General features: G+C 38.9%; 1 protein-coding gene across 5 annotated transcripts in view; it reads left to right on the forward strand.

Moving 5' to 3' along the window:
* Window positions 1–18954, forward strand: part of DACH2 (dachshund family transcription factor 2) — a 235942-nt gene that overhangs the window by 150500 nt on the left and 66488 nt on the right. For all 5 annotated transcript variants that reach the window (XM_063170827.1, XM_063170828.1, XM_063170830.1 and 2 more), the window contains exon 3: window positions 2552–2683. In XM_063170827.1, coding sequence (XP_063026897.1) covers window positions 2552–2683 — 132 coding nt within the window. The remainder of the gene's footprint in view (window positions 1–2551; window positions 2684–18954) is intronic.

The raw sequence follows: 18954 nt of genomic DNA on the forward strand, positions 1-18954 counted from the left end.
AATCTCAGCTCTGTTTCCAGGCTTGTGCCTGGCTGTGCAGGACCTTGGTGCTCTCTGCACTGGGGCTGAGTTTTACTCCTGAAACTTCAGCAGCTGAAGTGGAGTGACTTTGGTGTGGCAGATGGCACAGCAGAGTTTTCTGATCCATCACTGTTTCTTGGCTGGTGTCCTTATGGCAGCTGTGGCTGGTTAGGGAGCTCAGAAATGTCTGACAATAATTACCTTTCATTTCGGCGGGCCTCATCGTGGTGATTTGGGGACTGTGTTTGTTATTTTCTGTTTGTTCCTTCATTACACTTCTGGTACAACTCTTCAGTGGAAGGTTTTGGGGAATTTTTATTTTCTTTTTTTTTTTTTTTGTTTTGTTTTGTTTTGTTTTTTAATACAGTGTTCTGGATAATTTTTTTTTCTGTTGTCGTTTCTCTGAACATTTTGCTAAAGATCTGAATTTTCTTCCATTCCCTATTTACCTCCTTATAAATAGGGAGGTATTTCTTTACTGTTTTACACATTTAATTAAATTTCATGGCTTCCAATCTATATCAAGAACCTGTGTAAACACTGATCCTTATGAAAACACTGGAATATTGGTTTATCAGTGCATCTCTGGATACATACAAATGATAAAATGTTGGAAGAAAAAACTCCACGTTCCAACACTACATTTTTGTACCCATTAAAATGTATGTGAATTCTTTGCAAATGGATTAAAATAGAAAGTGAAAAGGTGCCTGGAAATCTTGAAAACAGTCAATTCCTCAGAACTGTGATGATGCTTATTTTTATTTTTTTTTTACTTCCTGAAAATAATGTAAAACTCACTCAAAGAGCAATCCCACTTCCTTTCCCTAAGAAAAAAAAGTGAAAAAGTTTGCAGACTATTTCATCTTCTCCAGAAAGTGTGTGGAGAGTTTTGTCATTGAAGATGTATTCTGTGATGGATGAAGTGAGAGTGTCTGAGATAAAAACAGGAGTTTAAACACCAGCATTTTATATCTGCTTGATGAAAAACCTGTAGCATTTGTAAAAGAACTTTAAAGGGTGTTGAAAAAAAATTACAGCATAGTGGTTTTTTGTGTGAAGTGAGGGCTGCATTAAATAACCTAAAAGACAAAAATATTGGTGATGATCAGAATATCTTTGCTGAACTTGCCCAAATTGCTGTATCCATGTGTGATAAAAAGTGTCCCTCTCCATGCAGTCCTGGATCGCTTCCTTTGTTAAATCTTCCTGAAATAATCAGAACTTTGTGCAGCCCTTTGGAGGAGCAGCAGAGCTAATCTGAATGTCAGATTCTTAGCAGAATTTAAAAGAGTGTTGTAATTTATGGAAAGGTTGTGGAAATTATTAGTTCCCTTTAATCAGTATCTAAATCTCTCAGTAAGCAATGCTTTCCAGAAGCAGATTATTTAATTCTGGTTACATCTATGATATTTTAGTGATTTGGTAGAACAGGCACCACCACCAAAAAAATCATGGGTTTTAATAAATGCAATCAGTGATTCTGTGGAACTTAGTAGCAAATAATAAAAGCAAGTCTTGCTGTGCTGAAGGGAAAAATAAACCCATTTAATCCATAACTGAGTGAATAAACAATTGAACCTGTAGAGATATTTTGGGGTTTGTACCTGTATCTCTTGGAATTTCCTGCAAAAACCTCAGATTATTTTCAATCACATCTTGCCCAGAAAAAAAGTAATTTTCTGCTGTCTGGAAGAAAATCTGATTCTTTATTTAGTGACCAAGCCAAAATGATAAAACTTAAAAACTTAAACTTACGAAAAAAGATGCTGAGAATCTAAATAATAAGAAAAAAAAATCATGATAATTATGGTAACCTGTAACCTGATGTTACTCTGCTTCTTCTCCTTTACCACTGGAAATTAATTGTGTTTTAGTAATTTGAAAACCTTCTACCAATACCCCCTTTAATTCTGGGAATTTCTGCTGGTCTTAATGGTCTCTTAAAAGTGGGATTCATTCTGTAATTATCCAAATTGTGTTTTTCTACACATTTCCAATGTAATGTTTTCATGTTACAATAATAATACTCCAAATCAGCAAATTCCCAAAAGGACAAAAACTATTTGGATGCTTAATAGAACAATGAATGCTGTACTATTACATGTTAATTTGCTTTGAACTGTTGAAATTAAGGAATACTGTATCTTACTCTGCATGTGGAAATTTTGTTGCAGCTAAATAAGTCAAGCAGAAAGTGATCAAAGTGACAAGGTGATCAAAGTGACAGGAAATTATATTTAAAAGTATAATCAAAAGGGACACCATTAAATAAATATTTCTTTGTGCTCTACATGTTAAAAAGAAAAATAAACATGAAAGATTTTTTTTTTTTTTAATTCTTAGAATGGTGTATTCAAGTGGCTTGACTAAAACAAAGATGGTGTTCAGGGATAGCATTACTGTACTGGACTAAGAATGGCCAATGAATTTATGTGCCTTTTTCTTACTGAAAAGGAATGTTCTGTTCATACCTGCAGTGCCACATTGTACAATCTGACACTGCATATTGTTTATTTAAATTTTCCAGGTCTGACAGCAGCTGCCATGGCAGAGGCTATGAAGCTACAGAAAATGAAACTTATGGCCATGAACAGCCTGCATGGAAGTGGGAGTCAAAATGGAACCGAGTCAGAAAATGAAGAGCTCAATTCTAATGCAGGTAAGGGATGCTGTGCCCTGGAGCTCTCAGCACCTGGGTCTCAAATTCTTGGGCTCTTATATTTTGTAAGCTTTGCCCTGCAGTGCTAAATCAAAATTAGTGCTGTCCCTCCTTCATATTCCTCCAGTTTTCCCAAGAGCTCACTTCTGTAAATGTTTGAAAAATACTGGTGAAGGATCATCATTAGGGTTGGATACAGAGCTTTTAAAGGGCCCCCTAAATACATCTGGAGTAACAAAAGATTTCTCCATTGGCATTGACACTGTCTGGAGTTTTCCAGTAAATGATGGAAGGTTTCCAAAAGGCCAGGCTGTGGGAACTCCTGAGTTCCACTTGGAGAAAGGCAAGACAGGCAATGCTCCATCACCAATTTATGGCTTTTCTGCACTTTGTTCTTTGCTCGGGTGGGTATTTGCAGGGCCCAGCTGTGCAGGGGTTTGTGATAATCCTTGGCTGTGGCTGCAGTCACCTTGGCCAGGAGGCCCTGGCATGGAACACGTTCATGTGCTGCATGAACATTAAAACAGGTTTGAGCTAAGCTACATAAACTTTAATATAGGTTTGAACTAAGCTTCCCCAGTCCCAGCTCCCCAAAACCAGGGTTCAAAGGTGAAGTCAAAACAGATTATTTTAAGAAGAAATCTTTGTTTATTCTGATGTCCTTCCAGGTGAATAGAGGAGATTTTTGCTTGGTCAGTGTAGGGAGCCTGGAACAGACAGATCCATTTTGTCTCTGGTACCTGCCAGGGCAGTTTCCCTTGGCCTCACTTCTTACTGCATCCTGCACCCTGCCCCTTGGGGAGCAGATTTTGTTGGGTTCCATTGCCAGCTGAGGAGGAGAGGCTCAGAGTGATGCCCATGGCATCCCCCTCTCCCTTTGGCATTCCCTGCTGTGCTGCATGTGCATCCTCCCAGCAAAATGGTAATTTATTAGACCAATAAAGCAGCAGCTGGGAGGTCTTAGACTCATTTTCTAAAGGAATAACTTTGAATTCATGACAAATTATGCACAAAGCAGTCTTTCCAAAAGTGGTATTGCCTTTTGCTAATTTTGTGTACTCATCTGTATTAGAAGAAATCTGGCTTCTAACTCGTGCATTAAACCTTTCCCCAGCTTCCTGTTCTGTAGGATGTGTACTCCTATTCACCTCTCAGACCCTAATCAATTAGTGCACATTGAATCCAGAAAAAAAAGCACTGAAAAATCCTATTTAGTGGTTGCAACTAAAATAGTTTGTATAAAGTTCAGAATGAATTCTGAAAGTTCACTGAATGCCAAGAAAAAGGGCTGAAGATGGAATTACTACAGAAAAGTAAGGAAATTCATACAGAAAAGATGTAGGGTTGGTGTGGGGGTTTTAAAAGCAGCTGTGCAAAAGTTTAATATTCAAATTAATTCAAGCTCATAGTTTTGTGTGTTACCTGGTAGGGCAAAATTTGTGCACCTCATGTGGGGAGAATTTACATTAATGTGATCATTTTAGGTACCACATGGAACAGGAAGTTTTTTAGGGACTCACACCAGCCTTTGGACAGTGCATCAAGGGTGTGCACCTTACAAGGGAGTTCTCTGTGGTTTAGCAATTCAATGAGTTCTACAACCAGCTCAATGCCAATTTAAATATTTGGAAAAGTTCCCACTGACTTTAGTTACAGTGGGACCCAAGAATAAGTGTGTGGTGGCAGTTCCATACAGATCTTTTCTCAATTCTCTCCCCTTTTCATTGCCTGGTGCAGTAAAATTGTCAAGAGCAAATTTTCTGGCTTCAGTGCCAGTGTTGTTTGCAGAGCAATAGGTCCTGATCAAAAAGAACGAGTATTAATCCTATCAAAAATCACAATTTCCCCTCTTTCCAATATGTGCAACTTCAGTTTTGGGATAATTTTTGTAATGAGTGGATTCCTCCTTTATTGCTGGGTCACCTTACAAAGATTTACATTGAGCAGGATTTGTCAGAATGGAAAATAACCATGACTAGAGGGAAAAATAAAACAACTGAAGAATTATCACTCACTACAGAAAACTCCTTGGTGTGGCATGAAGAGAGTGGGAATTTTGTTTAGAAGTTAATACTCAGGTTGTAACTTTGATCTGCTGTGAAGGGAACACCAGGATAATTCTGTGTGCATGAAACCTTCACCAACTGTTTGCTTTGCTCTAGACTTACAGGTTAAATGACTATTAAAAATAAAATGGGGATGTGAAATGAGGAAGAAAATTGAATTTTGATTTTTTGTTTTTACTAAGAAGAGGTAGAAAGGAACAGAGCAAAGGAGTCAAAAGCCTCATAAGTGAGAAAAACATTTTATTTTAGGAGAGAGACCTCCAGTTTCTTTGATTTGAGGTTTTGTTTAATAGCTTCTGTAATGGCTGCAACATGACTCTGCATCTAGATTTCAGCATGAATAACAACCTGTTCGTGTTTCATTTAGCTCCAAATGAGAAATTCTGTGTTTTACTGTTTTAGGAAATTAGTCTGTGTACTATTGCTCCTGGAACTTTATAATTAATCACTAAAGGTTATGGCTGTGGAGAGTTTGTGGGAAATAGATGTTTGAATGATTATAATTGTAGCTGTCAAATCAGAAATATGCTTGTACAGAGCCGAGGACCTTTTGCTTCCTTTGATGTTTTTTTTTTTTTTTTACAGTAACAAAGACTCAAAGAGTTGCAGTTTTATTTAAAACAATTAAGTTGGGTTTTTACCTCAGTGTTACACATTGACTTCCTACAATGCCACTAAATACTTCACTTTTGGATATGTGCCTTCCTGCTCGTCCCACAATCTGATAGATGAGTGGAATACTCTCTTTTTGCTGTTGTTTATTTTAAATTAAAGATGTAATTGAGCAGTATTAAGTCCTGAAAGCTTTATTGCCAGATCTTTTTGCAAGTGTGTCATTATATACAGGCCATTAGTATAATAAAAAAAAGTGTTGAGGATGTCTTGGCATATTCATCTCAATCCCCATCTGTATCTGGTGAAGTATGAAATAATTTTGGGTTTGCTTCTTACTGATGCCTGGCCTGTCACTTCTACAGTGTCTTCCTCTGTGCATCATTATGATGATGGAAACTTTTAAGAATTCTCTGTCTGAAGGCAGAATTTGTCCTGTCAGTTTAAAATCTGAACTCTTAACTCAATTTAACACGGCCTGTCACTAATTCCTCAGATATTATATTGTTGGTCTAGCAAATTGCAGATGTGAAATTGAACCTTACAAATGTGTCTGAGGGACAGGGGGATAAATGTGCCACTTCTTTTCCTGTTTCTAATCCAGCTGGTGGTTTTTTGCCATCAGGTCCTACCTGTCTTCTTTCCATGATGTCACCATAATCTCAGTACTGGTGGAGTTTGGTACTGGGATATTCTAAACAACTTACTAAAAATAAATGCTGCAAGAATTAATCCTGAAAATATAGAGGGAAAAATTCCCCAAAAAGTTTAATTTGAAGATTTTTTTTTTTAATTGAAGCAATGCTTTAGTTCACAGTGCTGTGAAGAATGCTGTTATACATTTGAACATTGATGTCCTCCTTCCACTCTCTCTGAAGAAGAGAAAGAGATTTTTTTGCACCTTCCTACTCATCATATGAAGTGTTGAAGCAAAACTTCTCTGGCAGTTGAAAATCTCCTCTTTAATCTGGCTCTGGAGCCTCTCTGGCCCCGCAGTCCAGCTGACCTGGGCTGGCTCCTCCTTGGGGCTCAGTGTCCCTCCCCACCTTGGGGTGGGAGCTGGGCAGGAAGGCTGAATTTGGAGAACCAGGACAAAGGAGCCCGGGTATGGGAGAACCCATCCCTCTGGAATCTCAAATTCCCAGTGACTTTTGTGGTCTTTTCCTCCTTCTTTGGCTCCTCCAGGTGAGTCCTTGGAGAGGACACAGTGGCACCTGAGGGTTGCCAGGAGTGGTTGTGGCTTTTCTGCTCCTCTTGGGAAGTGAGGAAGGGCTGGAGGGAGCAGCTGGAGTTGACTCCTGCTCACTCCAGCCCAGCCACAACAGATCTGTTGTTGTGTAGAAATTATATAAATAGAACAAAAGCTCTCTGGTTGCACAGAGGTGTTGAGGAAGATGAGCTCCTTCATCATGCAGAGCTGAGACCAGGTGAAGTGTTCTGGAAATTAGCATGTCATTGCTTAGGGGGATCTGGAATTTAGCTGAAATCTGAGCTTTTCTTTTTAATGGCGTGGCAGCAGGTGATGTGTGAAGTGTGAGGTAGGATGGATGGTAAAATAGGGACCGGGTGATGTCACCTGGATGTCCCTGAAGCTGCCTGAGCCAGGAGGGATCGGATCAGAGCATGGCAGTCGTGACAGGAGCTGTGTGTGCAGAGCCTCAGAGCACAGAGTAAGGCAGGTATTTCCTTCTGGTGCCTTTTGGAGCTAGCATGCATGATTTAAGAAATGTGTTTTGCTTTCCCAGGAGAGATATCAAACAGTACTAAGTGTTTCAGTGGTATTTCCTTAGGAAGTCAAAATGTTATTCTGTATGTAGAGGCTTGTTGCTTAATTTCCAGACAAGGAGCTAAGTTAGGCAGAAAAGAAAGGAAAAACACCCGAGCTTTTGGCATATGAGGATCAGAGAAAAAGCTCTCTCATAGAAAAAAAAAAAAGTGTTATCTTTTTATCCTTCTTTCCCTTCAGTACCTGCCATGCAGTTTTCTCACAAATGCAAACATCCTTCACAATCTGTTTAAAAAACCACAAATACATCACTCGGAGGAATATTTAAGGAACCATCAGGAGGGAAAAAACTCATTGGTTTAATGGAATGCTGTCAAGGAAAATCAGCATCACAAACGACACAGGGGCAGAATTGATACTTTTGCACTGACATGTTAAAAGAAAATCCCATGCATTATTTAGAAAACCCAGAAATCTGTCAGCTGTATGATTGCCGAGTTAGCAGAAGCAGGAGGATGCTGCTCAAGTTGAAAAGAAACGCGTAGGCACAGATCCATATTGTAACCTTTCATGTTCTCCACCCACCATGAATACCCAGCTATTACACGGTCAGCATTTTTTAGTTTTTCTCTTTTAAAATTTTCAAGTGCTTGAAAAGTCAAAAGAGGTAGGTCTTTTCTCTAAAAAGCAGGATGCCAAGGCTGTTATTTTATTGTAAGAATTGTAAAAATGACAGGACCAGAGAACAGTTTTTTTAAATCCTTGAGTACCATGTAGATTTCATGAAGTAATTTTTCCTGTTGTTAAGGCAAGTATTTTTGTGTTACTTGAGCAGAGAGTTATGCATTTTCTGAAACAGTTCTGAATTTCCTTAAATTGTCCTTTGGCCAGGAGGGATATGTGCAGTCTTGGAGCAAGAGAGAATTTAACATGTTTTGGTTTTTGTGCTGTCTCATCCAAAAACCAAACTCTACTCCAGCCCAAGCAGACATGTTAAAACATTTTATCCTAAAAATTGGGACCTCTGTGCTATTTTTGTGGGTGGTACAAGTGCTGGTGATGGTGAGGAGGAAGGTGGGAAGGTGAGGAGGCACAGAGGGGATGCTTGGCCCCTGTTGTGGGGACAGGATCTGCACAGGGAGGTTTCACCCAGGGATGTCACACCCGAAGGAGATTCAGGGCGTGGTGACACTTGGTGGTTTCAGCACGTCCTTCCATGCTTGGCCTTGGAGTTGTGCTTTCATGGAACTTTGTTGAATCCACATAGAAATGATGGTGAAGTTTATTTAAGCCTTTTCAGAGAAAGTGGAGTGAAGGAACTCAAACATTCTCATGACATGGGGGCTTTAAAAAGCTTTCCCCAGTGCTGCTTGTCAGGAAAGATCCAGGAAAGATCCATGGCTGGGGAGTGACAGGAGCAGAGAATTCCCTGTGGATGGTGTCAGTGATGCCTCCCTGGGGACAGGCTCTGATAATCCTGGGTGGATGTGCTGTTGTATTTTCAAGACACAGCTCCTCAAGCATTAACCAGGAATAGAAGTGCTGTTTGTTTGGGTCAGTTGTGCCTCGTTTGCACTGTGCTGTTTTCTCTCCTGTTCCTCCCTCATGGGCCCCCTCAGTCACCCCAAGAACCCAGTGTCCATGTGGGAAGCTTGGGAATAAGATGCAGATATCTATTTATTTGGCAAATTGTGTTTTTTTGGAGAGTGAATGTCAGTGGATATTTTGTGCTGCGTTACCCCAGCACTGGGCAGGGTTTAGTACCAAGGATTTCAGGGGGCTTCAGTGAAGCTCAGTTTCAGTGGAATGCAAAAATGAATTTTTTATCTGCAAACTTACTTTAAGTTCCCATTTTAGATACATTCTTAAGCATTTACCTATGGAATGCATGTGAATAATTTAACTGTATTTTTAATGTATTGATTTAAATTTGAACATAAATACTTTATAGTAAATGTAGATAATGATTCACACATAATTGTTGACACATCAGCTAATATTTATGTATTTGGGTTGACTGACACCCAACTGAGAAATGTGAAGTAGCTCTGGCTTTAGGTTTAAAACTAATAAAGGAGATATAACTCCAGAAGAGTTTTGAAAAAGAAATTCTCCCCTCTTCTCTGTAACTGAAGCATCTTTTTCAGTGAGAGGAATTATCTTTTTTCATACTTATCTTACACATGCTGAAATTAACTGTGTTTATAAAACATCCTGAGCTAATGTAAACTGGTTTAAAGATCAAGCAAATTTAGGTTTTATCCTTTATTGGCTTCTTCTTAGAAAAGTTGGTATTAACTTGTGAAGCTCTGATTGTGTGATTGCTTTTTGGGTGGGTAATTCCCAAGGGCATATTTTAAATGGAATCATGACAATTAAATATTAGATACTGCTAAGTTTTTGCAAATAGAGAATATATGTACACTTGTAAGTTTATATTTCAGCCAGTAAACATCTCACATAATCTGTTTCCTTGGTATATTTTGGTTGTTATTTTATTTGAAATCAATGGACTTTTGTTCCTCTTTTTCTCGGAATACTGTAAAAAACAGAATACTGTTGTTCCTTTTTTTTTTTTTTTTTTTAATGAAGACAAGATTGCTTACTATGATTTCTAACTTTTGCTGGAACAAATCTGTAGATTCATATCTATTAAAGATTCATATCTATTAAAAAGCCCTGCCTACCACCAAACCAAATGCCCCTGGGTGCACACGGCTGATCATAAACAACCTCTCCAGATTCTTGCCGTATCTGCTAGCAGAACTAAGTGCAGCAAAAGATAAACTAATGACAAAATGTAAATGCTGTGGCTAAACGGAGGAGAATTGAGAGCTTTCACACGTCTGTCACCTTTCAGATCCTTTACAAATTTATAGTCTCAGAGTGCAGAGGTCTAAATCTTCAAAGCTTGAAAAACAGAGGTGCAGCATGAACTAATCTTCATTTTTTCCCCTATCTTCTTACAGCAGCACTAATGGAAATGTATTTTGTTTAATGACTCTGAAATCCTGTTTGTAATTAGATGTGGGAATTGGTCTTACTTTGTAACAGATGATACTGGAATAATAATATGAGAGATGCTACGCTGAGACCACTATCCTCCTAAATCTATATCATTTTTCATTTTATTGACAGGAAATGTGTTCCTGGAACAAAGAGATTGATTTTAAAGAGTGGAAAAATAATGTCTAGTAAAAACTCGAATGAAAACATTTTAGTGTTACTTTAATTGTATCACAAGAGTATATTAACCCTTCAGCTGTATTTTTAATTTTAGTAAACAGTCTTCTTACAGTTGTTGCTTTGTCACTGGTACAATCTCTGAATGAATGCACCAAAAGGTAAAGAACTTTAATTAATGATGGGGTGCATACATTTAAAATTCATATCACATTTCAGAAGGATTATTCAAAATAATTAATTTTGTCTGTTAAAACACTTTTCCAGTTGTAAATGAAGTGATTAGGAGTGGGCACAGAAGATGTGAGTGAGGGCTGAGCTCACACAGTCCCTTCAGAGTATTAGTCTCTTTACTAGGTCTTGATGTCATAAATCATTTTGGCCTCTCTGGAGCCAAGGCTACATTTTTTCCTTGGTTATAATTCTCATTTTTGTTGGTAGTAGCTGAATTCTGTGCCCCTACAATGTGCAGAAGGAAAGCAGGTGGCTCCAAAGTGTCCCCATTAAGACAAGGTCTCGTGTTCATCTGCAAGGCTCCGGGGCTCCACAGCACTGTGGGGACTGCTACTGATCAGAAACACCAAATTTAGGACTTTCTGTATAAAATTTTATGAAGAGCAAGGCAGATTGGATGCCCCACACTCTAAAAGGAAAAGCTGAGGTGTTTTAGTGGGGTCCTGTGGCTGCTGAAGGACACGGTGAGCAGAGGGCTGAGGAGGCGCCTTGTGGGGTCAGACAGGCAAGGGAGGGGAAGGGCATGATCCAGCTCTACTCTTCTGAAATGCATCTGGAGTTTTATGTTAAAACATCCTTGGAAAAAGCAAAAGCAGAGTGAGGAGCAGGCAGCATCCATGGGTGACCAGCAGAGCTCTGGCAGTGTGGGTGCCAGGAGGGCTCAGGGATTTGCAGGATTTCCACAGTGCAAGGATAGGGAAATACCATATGTCACGTACTTTTTCTTCCTCCTTTTTTTCCCTAGGTCATTGTATGTACTCTTGTTTCCACAAAATCTCATCTGCTGATCATTTTGCACAAAGTAACGTGTTCAAACTCTTTGTTGGTTTAATTTCCCATTGCAGGGTGTAAGGATGTGAGGAATCTGTAAAGAATTCCAGTAAAACAAGTATTAGTGATAGTTCCTTTGTTAACAGTAGTGAGTCCACTTCTGTCTCACATTAATGATATTTTGACAGTAGAAAATACTTCAATATTTTAATTACATGTAAAGTCTGGAACATTCCTGTTCTTGTTAAGGCACATATAAGTTAGGATGAAAACTGGCACATTACCTTTGATGTGGGCCACATGCTGAGAGTCCCCCAAAGGATGTCACTGACAGTGATACAGCTGCCAACAGCAGGAGTCTCATGAATGACAATTTTAATCAGGTTTTTAAAAAAAAGTCCTCCAACATACAGTTAATTTATGTTTGAGGCAAGAAATGTTTGTGGTGTGATTATTTGGAATATTTTCTTACTTAAAGGAGTAGCATTAATCCCCCCAGAATTTTCAGGCCGTGGGTTTGTAGTTAAGGATTCAGCACTAGATTTGTGCGGCGTGCCCTGAGCTGACATTTCTGCAGCTGAGATTTGGTAGCAGTTTTCCTTGCAACAGTTGGTGCTGTTGAAATGTCTGGCTGATCTGTGAATTTGATGAGACAGAAGTCACCCTGGTCTCCAGTAATTCTGCCTCTCCTTTGCACCCACAGAGTACAAGGCATCCCTGAGTTGTGGAGCAGGGGCTGTGTGGGTAAGCAGGACACACATAGATCAGAGCCCCGCTCCTTTTTATAGAATACCTTGGCTCTCTTCAGCACTCAGATTCAAGTTTTATTTTCCTTTAATGAAGTTTTGATCTGTGAGAAAATCAGGATTATGCATTTATTTCTGTGATTTTACAGTAAGCATCTGACAGTTTTGCATAATAGGTTATGCTTTCTGCTCCATATTCTGTTTAAAAAAAGCTGGAATCCAAAGCTGTGAGTGACATTTTGGTAGAATTTTAGCAAGTACAGTCATTACCAAATTAAAAATAGATACAGGTGGGTAGTCTGTGTTTTTAGCTCCTTTTAAAAAAACCCCAACCCTTGACTGTATACAAGAGCAGCAGTTTATCAGATCATTATAGTTACAATTAGGAAAGACCAGCAGTGTTGTCTCAGACCAAGAGTAAATTTACCTTTATCCACCAGAGGCTTTAATTTCCATGGCTGTGACATCTTTTCCTCAAACGAAATTCTTACTCTTAATTTTTTAGAAGGTTAATTTAAATTAATAAGATCACTGAAGAGTATTAAAACGTGGTCCATTTAGTCAAGGAGAAGAAAATGTTATTGGCACTGTATAATTGAAGCTGCTAGTTTGTCCATAATCTAAAGGAAAAACACTTGGATTTTTAATACAAGTCTCAGTGCTTTATTATTTTGGAAATCCAACCAACATTAGGCCACCTGGTGCCTAACTAATATGTATTTATTGGGCAGAGGAAGTTCCACAGTGCTGCTGCTGTGGGTGGGCACTGCAGGCTGTGGGTGACGCCTGGCGCAGGTGGAAGGGTGGGTTTGGGACATTTCTACCATGCAGGATGGCTCTGCCTCTGGGTCAGGACGTCTCTGCAGGATGGCTCTGCCTCTGGCTCTGGTCTCCTGCTGCACTTTGTGGTGTTGAGGGTCATCAAACTCACGACCTGCAGATGCCAGCCTCATGTCTGACTGACAATTGCCCAGCTTAATTTTAGAAATTCCATAGGCTTGCTGATCATGGCCATTTTTCCTATTGTTTCCTTGTTAAAAGTTCCTTGCTGCAACTTGTCCTGCACACTGTGGTTGCAGAGAACAATTTATTCTCTTTATGACTGCACATGTTCTTTATCTAGAGAAGACAATTAGTGAGCTCCTGCGTGTTGTCCCTTCCCTCCAGTGCCCAACCTGCTGTTCTGCAGGGCTCGCACTGAGGATTTGCTCAGCTCTCCTGTGCTGCCCTGGCCCCTCTCCAGGGGATTCAGATCCTCCTGCTCCCCACTCAGGGCAGTGCCTGGGTCAAGGCCATGCTGCAGGGATGGAGGCTGACAATTCCTCCCATTGTGCAGGCACTGATCTCCTGGAAACGTGTGCAGCTCATTCTCCTGGCAGCAGCATCCTGCTGACCTGTATTTACCTGCAGTCTCCTACAAACTAGATATTTTTACTTTTTTATTTTTATTTTATAAATTTACACAGGCAGTTAAACCCCATTCTGAGCTGAGGATGGCTATTCCAGCCTTCTCTCTGCCCTCAGCAGATTTTCACATTGTATCTCTCGTAAATGTGCACAAAAGTTTAGACAAATTCTAATAAAGATCCAGAATTTAAGGTAATTCTGCTGTGTATGCCTAGGATATAGACTAACATCTGTCCTTGAATGGGGAGCATTCAGTTCAGTTGAGTTTGGCCATTTTATGGTTCATTCTCTCTGTACAAGTTGACTGAAGGAACATTCTGAAGGTAAATTAAAATTGATAGCTGAAACTGAAAATCAGCATTTCCTGTCTTGATGCCGTGCATTTTTTAAGCTGTACACAGCCATCTGCAATTAATGCTCTTTGTTGTATATCTTCTGTATTTACAATATATTTGACAATAAAACCTTTTTTGACATTTAATCAGTAGCAGAGTTGTTCCACTCTCATTATATATTCATGAACTTTATCACCAAGACAAGACATAAATGTTGAGCTTCCCTTTAAGATCAGACAGGCATTGATATTTAAAACATTGAAAATTGAGGGGGGTTGTTGCTGTTCTACATTTGTGCAGTATAGAAGTTAGAATAGATTCTTCTTTTTAAGAAGATGCTCAGGTTTGAAGGATGGAGACAGTGAAACTTCAGGACTAATGGAACTGTAAGAGCTGGATATTCAATTACTGATTTCATGGCCATCAGAGGCTGCTTTTTCCCCTTTTCCTATAAAGCTTATAATATTAGTTAAATTGGGATTCATTTTCTCATATTTCAGATGGAAGTTGGAAAGGCAGTAGGAAGAAGAGTCTTGCAAGTTCTGTATGTTGATTGACTGTCTCTAAGAAATTGATGTGAGGAGGATTTTGGCATTTCATCCTTGAGAAATATTCCCCCTCATTTGCAGCACCCCTCCTATTTTTCTGGATTTTGACAAAGTAGATTTTTTGGAAGCTGAGTCCAACTTTATTCCCTTTCTCTGTAAAGTCTAAGATCCAGGCAGAAAAGTAATTTAGAGAAAAACAGATAGTACAAGTAAGATCTTCAATTTCACTTTTTAAACACCAAGCATATCTGGGTATATCCTGTATGTTAAACGGCATTTCTGTGTCAGTGGGAGATTGAACTTTAATACAAGAATACTACTGAAGCAAAGGGAATTTGTATTAAACTTGCAGGTAACTTAGATTTTAGAGGGTAATCTCTAATGAGTCTCTCTGAATTTAAACTCAGTGGTTCTGTCTGTAGAAGAAATATTTGCATTGTCCTATTGCTCACAGGTGATACTGATTTTCTCTCTAACTAAGTAACAGCTCCTCTCTCTGCCTCAAATAATTACAGCCCAAACCTTGCCCCTGTACTATGCAAATGGAAAATCCCAATCATCAGGATAGCAGTGTATTTTCAGTTTGGATTTAAAAGAAGTATTTTATTTATTAGATGCAGTTATGGCGCTGAAATGAATGGTTGTGCAGTTATGTAACATCTCACCTTCAAAATTTAATCATCTACAAATGTAATTTATTTTTCATAAGCTACTTGCTTTTTAATATGATTCATTAATTTTTTTTTCCTGTTGGTTGTTCATCTATTTTGAATGGAGACTCCGGGCATTCATTTTTCCTGTTCCTTAACGCTTGGTATGGTTGATGTAAAAATATTTTAAAATAATGTTCCTATTATTTAAATGATTTCATATTTAAAAGTTTGAAGTTGCCCAGAAAGTTGTGAACTCCCAATCACTGTGCATGGCCAGGTTGGATGGGGCTGGGAACAGCCTGGGACAGTGGGAGGTGTCCCTGCCATGGCAGGGGTGGCACTGGATGGGCTTTAAGGTTCCTTCCAGCCCAAACCAGTCTGGGATTCTATATTTCTATATTACTTGAAGCACATGAGGTATGTGACAGCAGTGTGGTCACAGCTCCCCCATTTTTAGTTATCTTAATTGTATACATGCAATAACTTCTAATTTAATTAAGACCAGCAATATTCCACATTAGCCTGTGTGTCAAAATCCATGCAGTATCCTATAAAAAAGTCATTAGTTTGGTAATATCAATTTAACAAGTTTTAGCTCATTAACCTTGACACCAGCAGTGCTGGAGAGAGGAACCTTTTGATATTGTTGTTCTCAGCTCTGGAAATGGGCTGAAATCCGTGGCCATTATCCCTGGTCATCAGTTACGGCTGTGTGCTGGCTCTTGTGGGCAAACACCACAAATTACAGCTCCTCAAGTCAACCTAATAAATGGCTTAGCAGCTATACAACATCTCACCTTCAAAATGTAATCATCTGCAAATTGCAGAAGTGCTTCTTCAGTTAGTTCTTTTTCTGTTCTGGCATTGTGCTTGAGAAATTGCAGTTACCTTTGTAATGAAGTTCTTGGTTTGGCTTATAAATATTATTTAATATTGGTGCAGGTACCGTTACAAAATGAGAAAATGAGCAATGACTTAAAAGCAGGGGACAAAGAAATAAAGAAGAAACTTCAGCAGTCTGTCTGCCTAAAAAAGCTGTTGTGTATTGTGCATTTTCTCTTATACTTTTAGAATCAAAACACCATCAATGTTGAAAAAGACCTTGAAGATCATCGAGTCCAACTTGGTGTTGTCTGATTTGATGCCTCAAACTGGGTGATTCTGATTTTCAGAATTGAGAAGAGGCAGAGCAGAACTCACATTTAGCCCCATTGTTAATCACAGAAGCATTTGAGCAGCAGTGAGAAGGGATTCTATAAAAATACAGGGTATTTTCTTGGAATCAGCTTCCCTTAATCCCTTCCAGTCATCCTGAGTCTGTCACTCTTTATGATTTGAGCATTTGGATGTAGAGAGAATGAGCACCCACCTGTGAGGAAGGGCTGTGTGGAACAGGGAAAGAAGAGGGAGTTAGAGCATTGTCTTAATGTGGAAGTGGAAAAACAAAGCAAGATGAATGTGGAAAACAGAATATTTTGTTGTCAGCTTTTTGTCCTGTTTGTGCCAGTGTCAGATTTTCATGGGTTTATTTTATTTCCCTTCCCCTTTCCCTTTCCCATTTTCCTTAAAGGAACAGTTTAACCTCAGCCAAATTTTCAGCTTCACTAAGATAAAACAAGGTCAATTTAAATAAACCTAAGTATATATGTTGTTTTTTTTTATCCTGGCACGTTTGACTCATAAAAAGTGAGATTTTTTTTTTTTTTGCTTTTGCAGAAATCTAATCCAAAATGAAAAGTACATTAGATAGAGTAAAATTGAAATGTTGGTTGACCTCCAGGTAGTGGGGAAGAGCACGGTGTGGAGGTTGAGTGAGGTTTTTAATGTGCAAGAAATCACTGCATTTTGTAGTTCTGTGAGTTTGAAAAGAGATAATTTGAAGTGATTTTAGCTTTGAGAATTTACAAAATGTAAATTTTTGTTCTCTTTATATTGTATAATAAAAAGCAGCTATGTTGAAAATTCATTACCAAATAAATCTACTAAATTGTTATTCTTTTAAGATATGTAACATTTGGCTTCTAAAATCTCCTCTGTGCATTGAAATTGGGCTTTTGTCTTTATCTAAGAAGCATTTTTCGAGTAATCCAAAAAATATTTTTTTAAATTACTGATGACTGTATGGATGCAAAAAAAAAGTGCAATTTTATGAAGTCTTTCATCTAAGACCTAATTCAGATAGAATCACCTGTACATGAAATCAGAAAATTAACATGTGCTGGGTAGTTGGGCAAACATGTCTGTAAGGCAGAGCTGCCTCTGCAAATATTGGATTTCTTTCTAAAGGGGATCTTGCATTATTTGACATTTATGAAAAACTGTCAGAGTTTTATGTGAAACATGTAGTGACATTTCTTGTGGCAAATGTATGTTATTTTACATTTGTGTAAAACCCCATATGGGGGCATTTCTGCATGTATATGCATGAATGTATCTCAGTATATTTGAAATGAGAACTGCAAATCAGACTGCAGATTTGCAGACTGCAAACCTCTAATTTGGAGGTTTGTAGTCTGACCATGTTCACTTGAGATTTAAATATCTTTCACAATATTCAAGCTTGATTACTTGGCCTCACCTGAAAAATGTAGCTCAGAGCTAAGGCTTTTATCTGGGTAGCTGTCTTTGTCTTTGTATTAGGACTAAAAATTCCTACCACTTCCGTGGTGTTTTGTATAGTAAAATGTGTATTTTAGAAGTTTCAAAGATTTTTTGACCAGTATTTTTAAAAGCTGGCGTGATTTATGAAGTGGAGGTTCAGCTGCAAACTGTGGGGCTTGGCTTTAGGGGGGATCATGGTTAGGGGATGTTGGTGAGCAGGCAGAGACGATATTTGCAGCAAAGCCATCTGGAGCTGTGGAATGACCAAAGCTGTCTGTGGCACTGAGGGAACAAAATCCTTCACCTTTGGCCAAAGCCCTGGGCTCTGAACGCTGGCAATGCCAGGCTGGAACCACAGGCTGAGCCACAGGTGTGCTGGGACAAAGTGCATCTCTTCAAAAACCTCAGCAGAGTGTCATCCTCTGTCCCTTTTCTTTGCACACAGAATCTCAGAAGTGAAAAACAGATCTTCAGGCTTCACAAAGTAAAGAGCTTTGGGAAGAGTGGATTTGTCATTATGTTTAATTTGCACATACCTCACCAAAGCAAAGGCCAGGGGAGTCAGGCCGAGAACACAGCTGTACAGGCAGCTCAACTAATTGCCTCTCCATCCTCAACCTCATTTATCTTCATTTCTTCCCAATTATACCAAATTATCAATAGTCTCTGTTGCATCAGAGTCTTAATCCCCTTTATTCAGGCAGCATTAGATAGTGGCAGATGAATTCTTGGAGGGAGTCAGGGTAAACAGCCATGAAATGCCACCTCTGGCAGATGGCATTGCTCACAAGAAATGTGACAAAACATTTGGAATTTGTTACCAGGCATTGGTATGAGAAGGCAAGCTGTCAATATTTTTTTAAATGATAATCAAGGTGGTGCATACTTACACCACAAGCAGAAATGAATCCTGTCCAAAACCTCAAGCTTAGTTAAGTTCAGTTTGGCACTGAGTTATTCTGTTTAGTTGCAGAAGCTTCTCACTTTCTCTTCTTAAGAAATAGTTTCACTTTATCTAGTATTAATATCAACATTTTAATAATTTTTTTTTTCCGGTGGTAGTTGTTGCTTTTTTCTTTGTATAGCTCAGGAAGAAATTCTAGCTTGAAGATGTAGAGTGTCCTTACAGAATAACAATGTAGGAATGATTTGGCACTGTTGGTCAGTTCTAGGGGTTGGATCCTGCTCCTTAGAGAAGCTAATGCTAAACTCCCACTGGTATTCCTGGAGGAGAATTATTCCAGAGGTGATGGGAATACCCAGTGGCTGAGCTTTCATAATGAGAAAAATGTTCTGAAAAGCAAAGATGGATTGAATGTGTGAGATGGATCCAAGTGCTGTGGTAGGAATCTGTTCAGATATTACTGTGAGCACAAATGAAAGTGGTTG

Source organism: Melospiza melodia, chromosome 16, assembly GCF_035770615.1.
Source record: "Melospiza melodia melodia isolate bMelMel2 chromosome 16, bMelMel2.pri, whole genome shotgun sequence".
In the NCBI taxonomy this organism is placed as follows: domain Eukaryota; kingdom Metazoa; phylum Chordata; class Aves; order Passeriformes; family Passerellidae; genus Melospiza; species Melospiza melodia.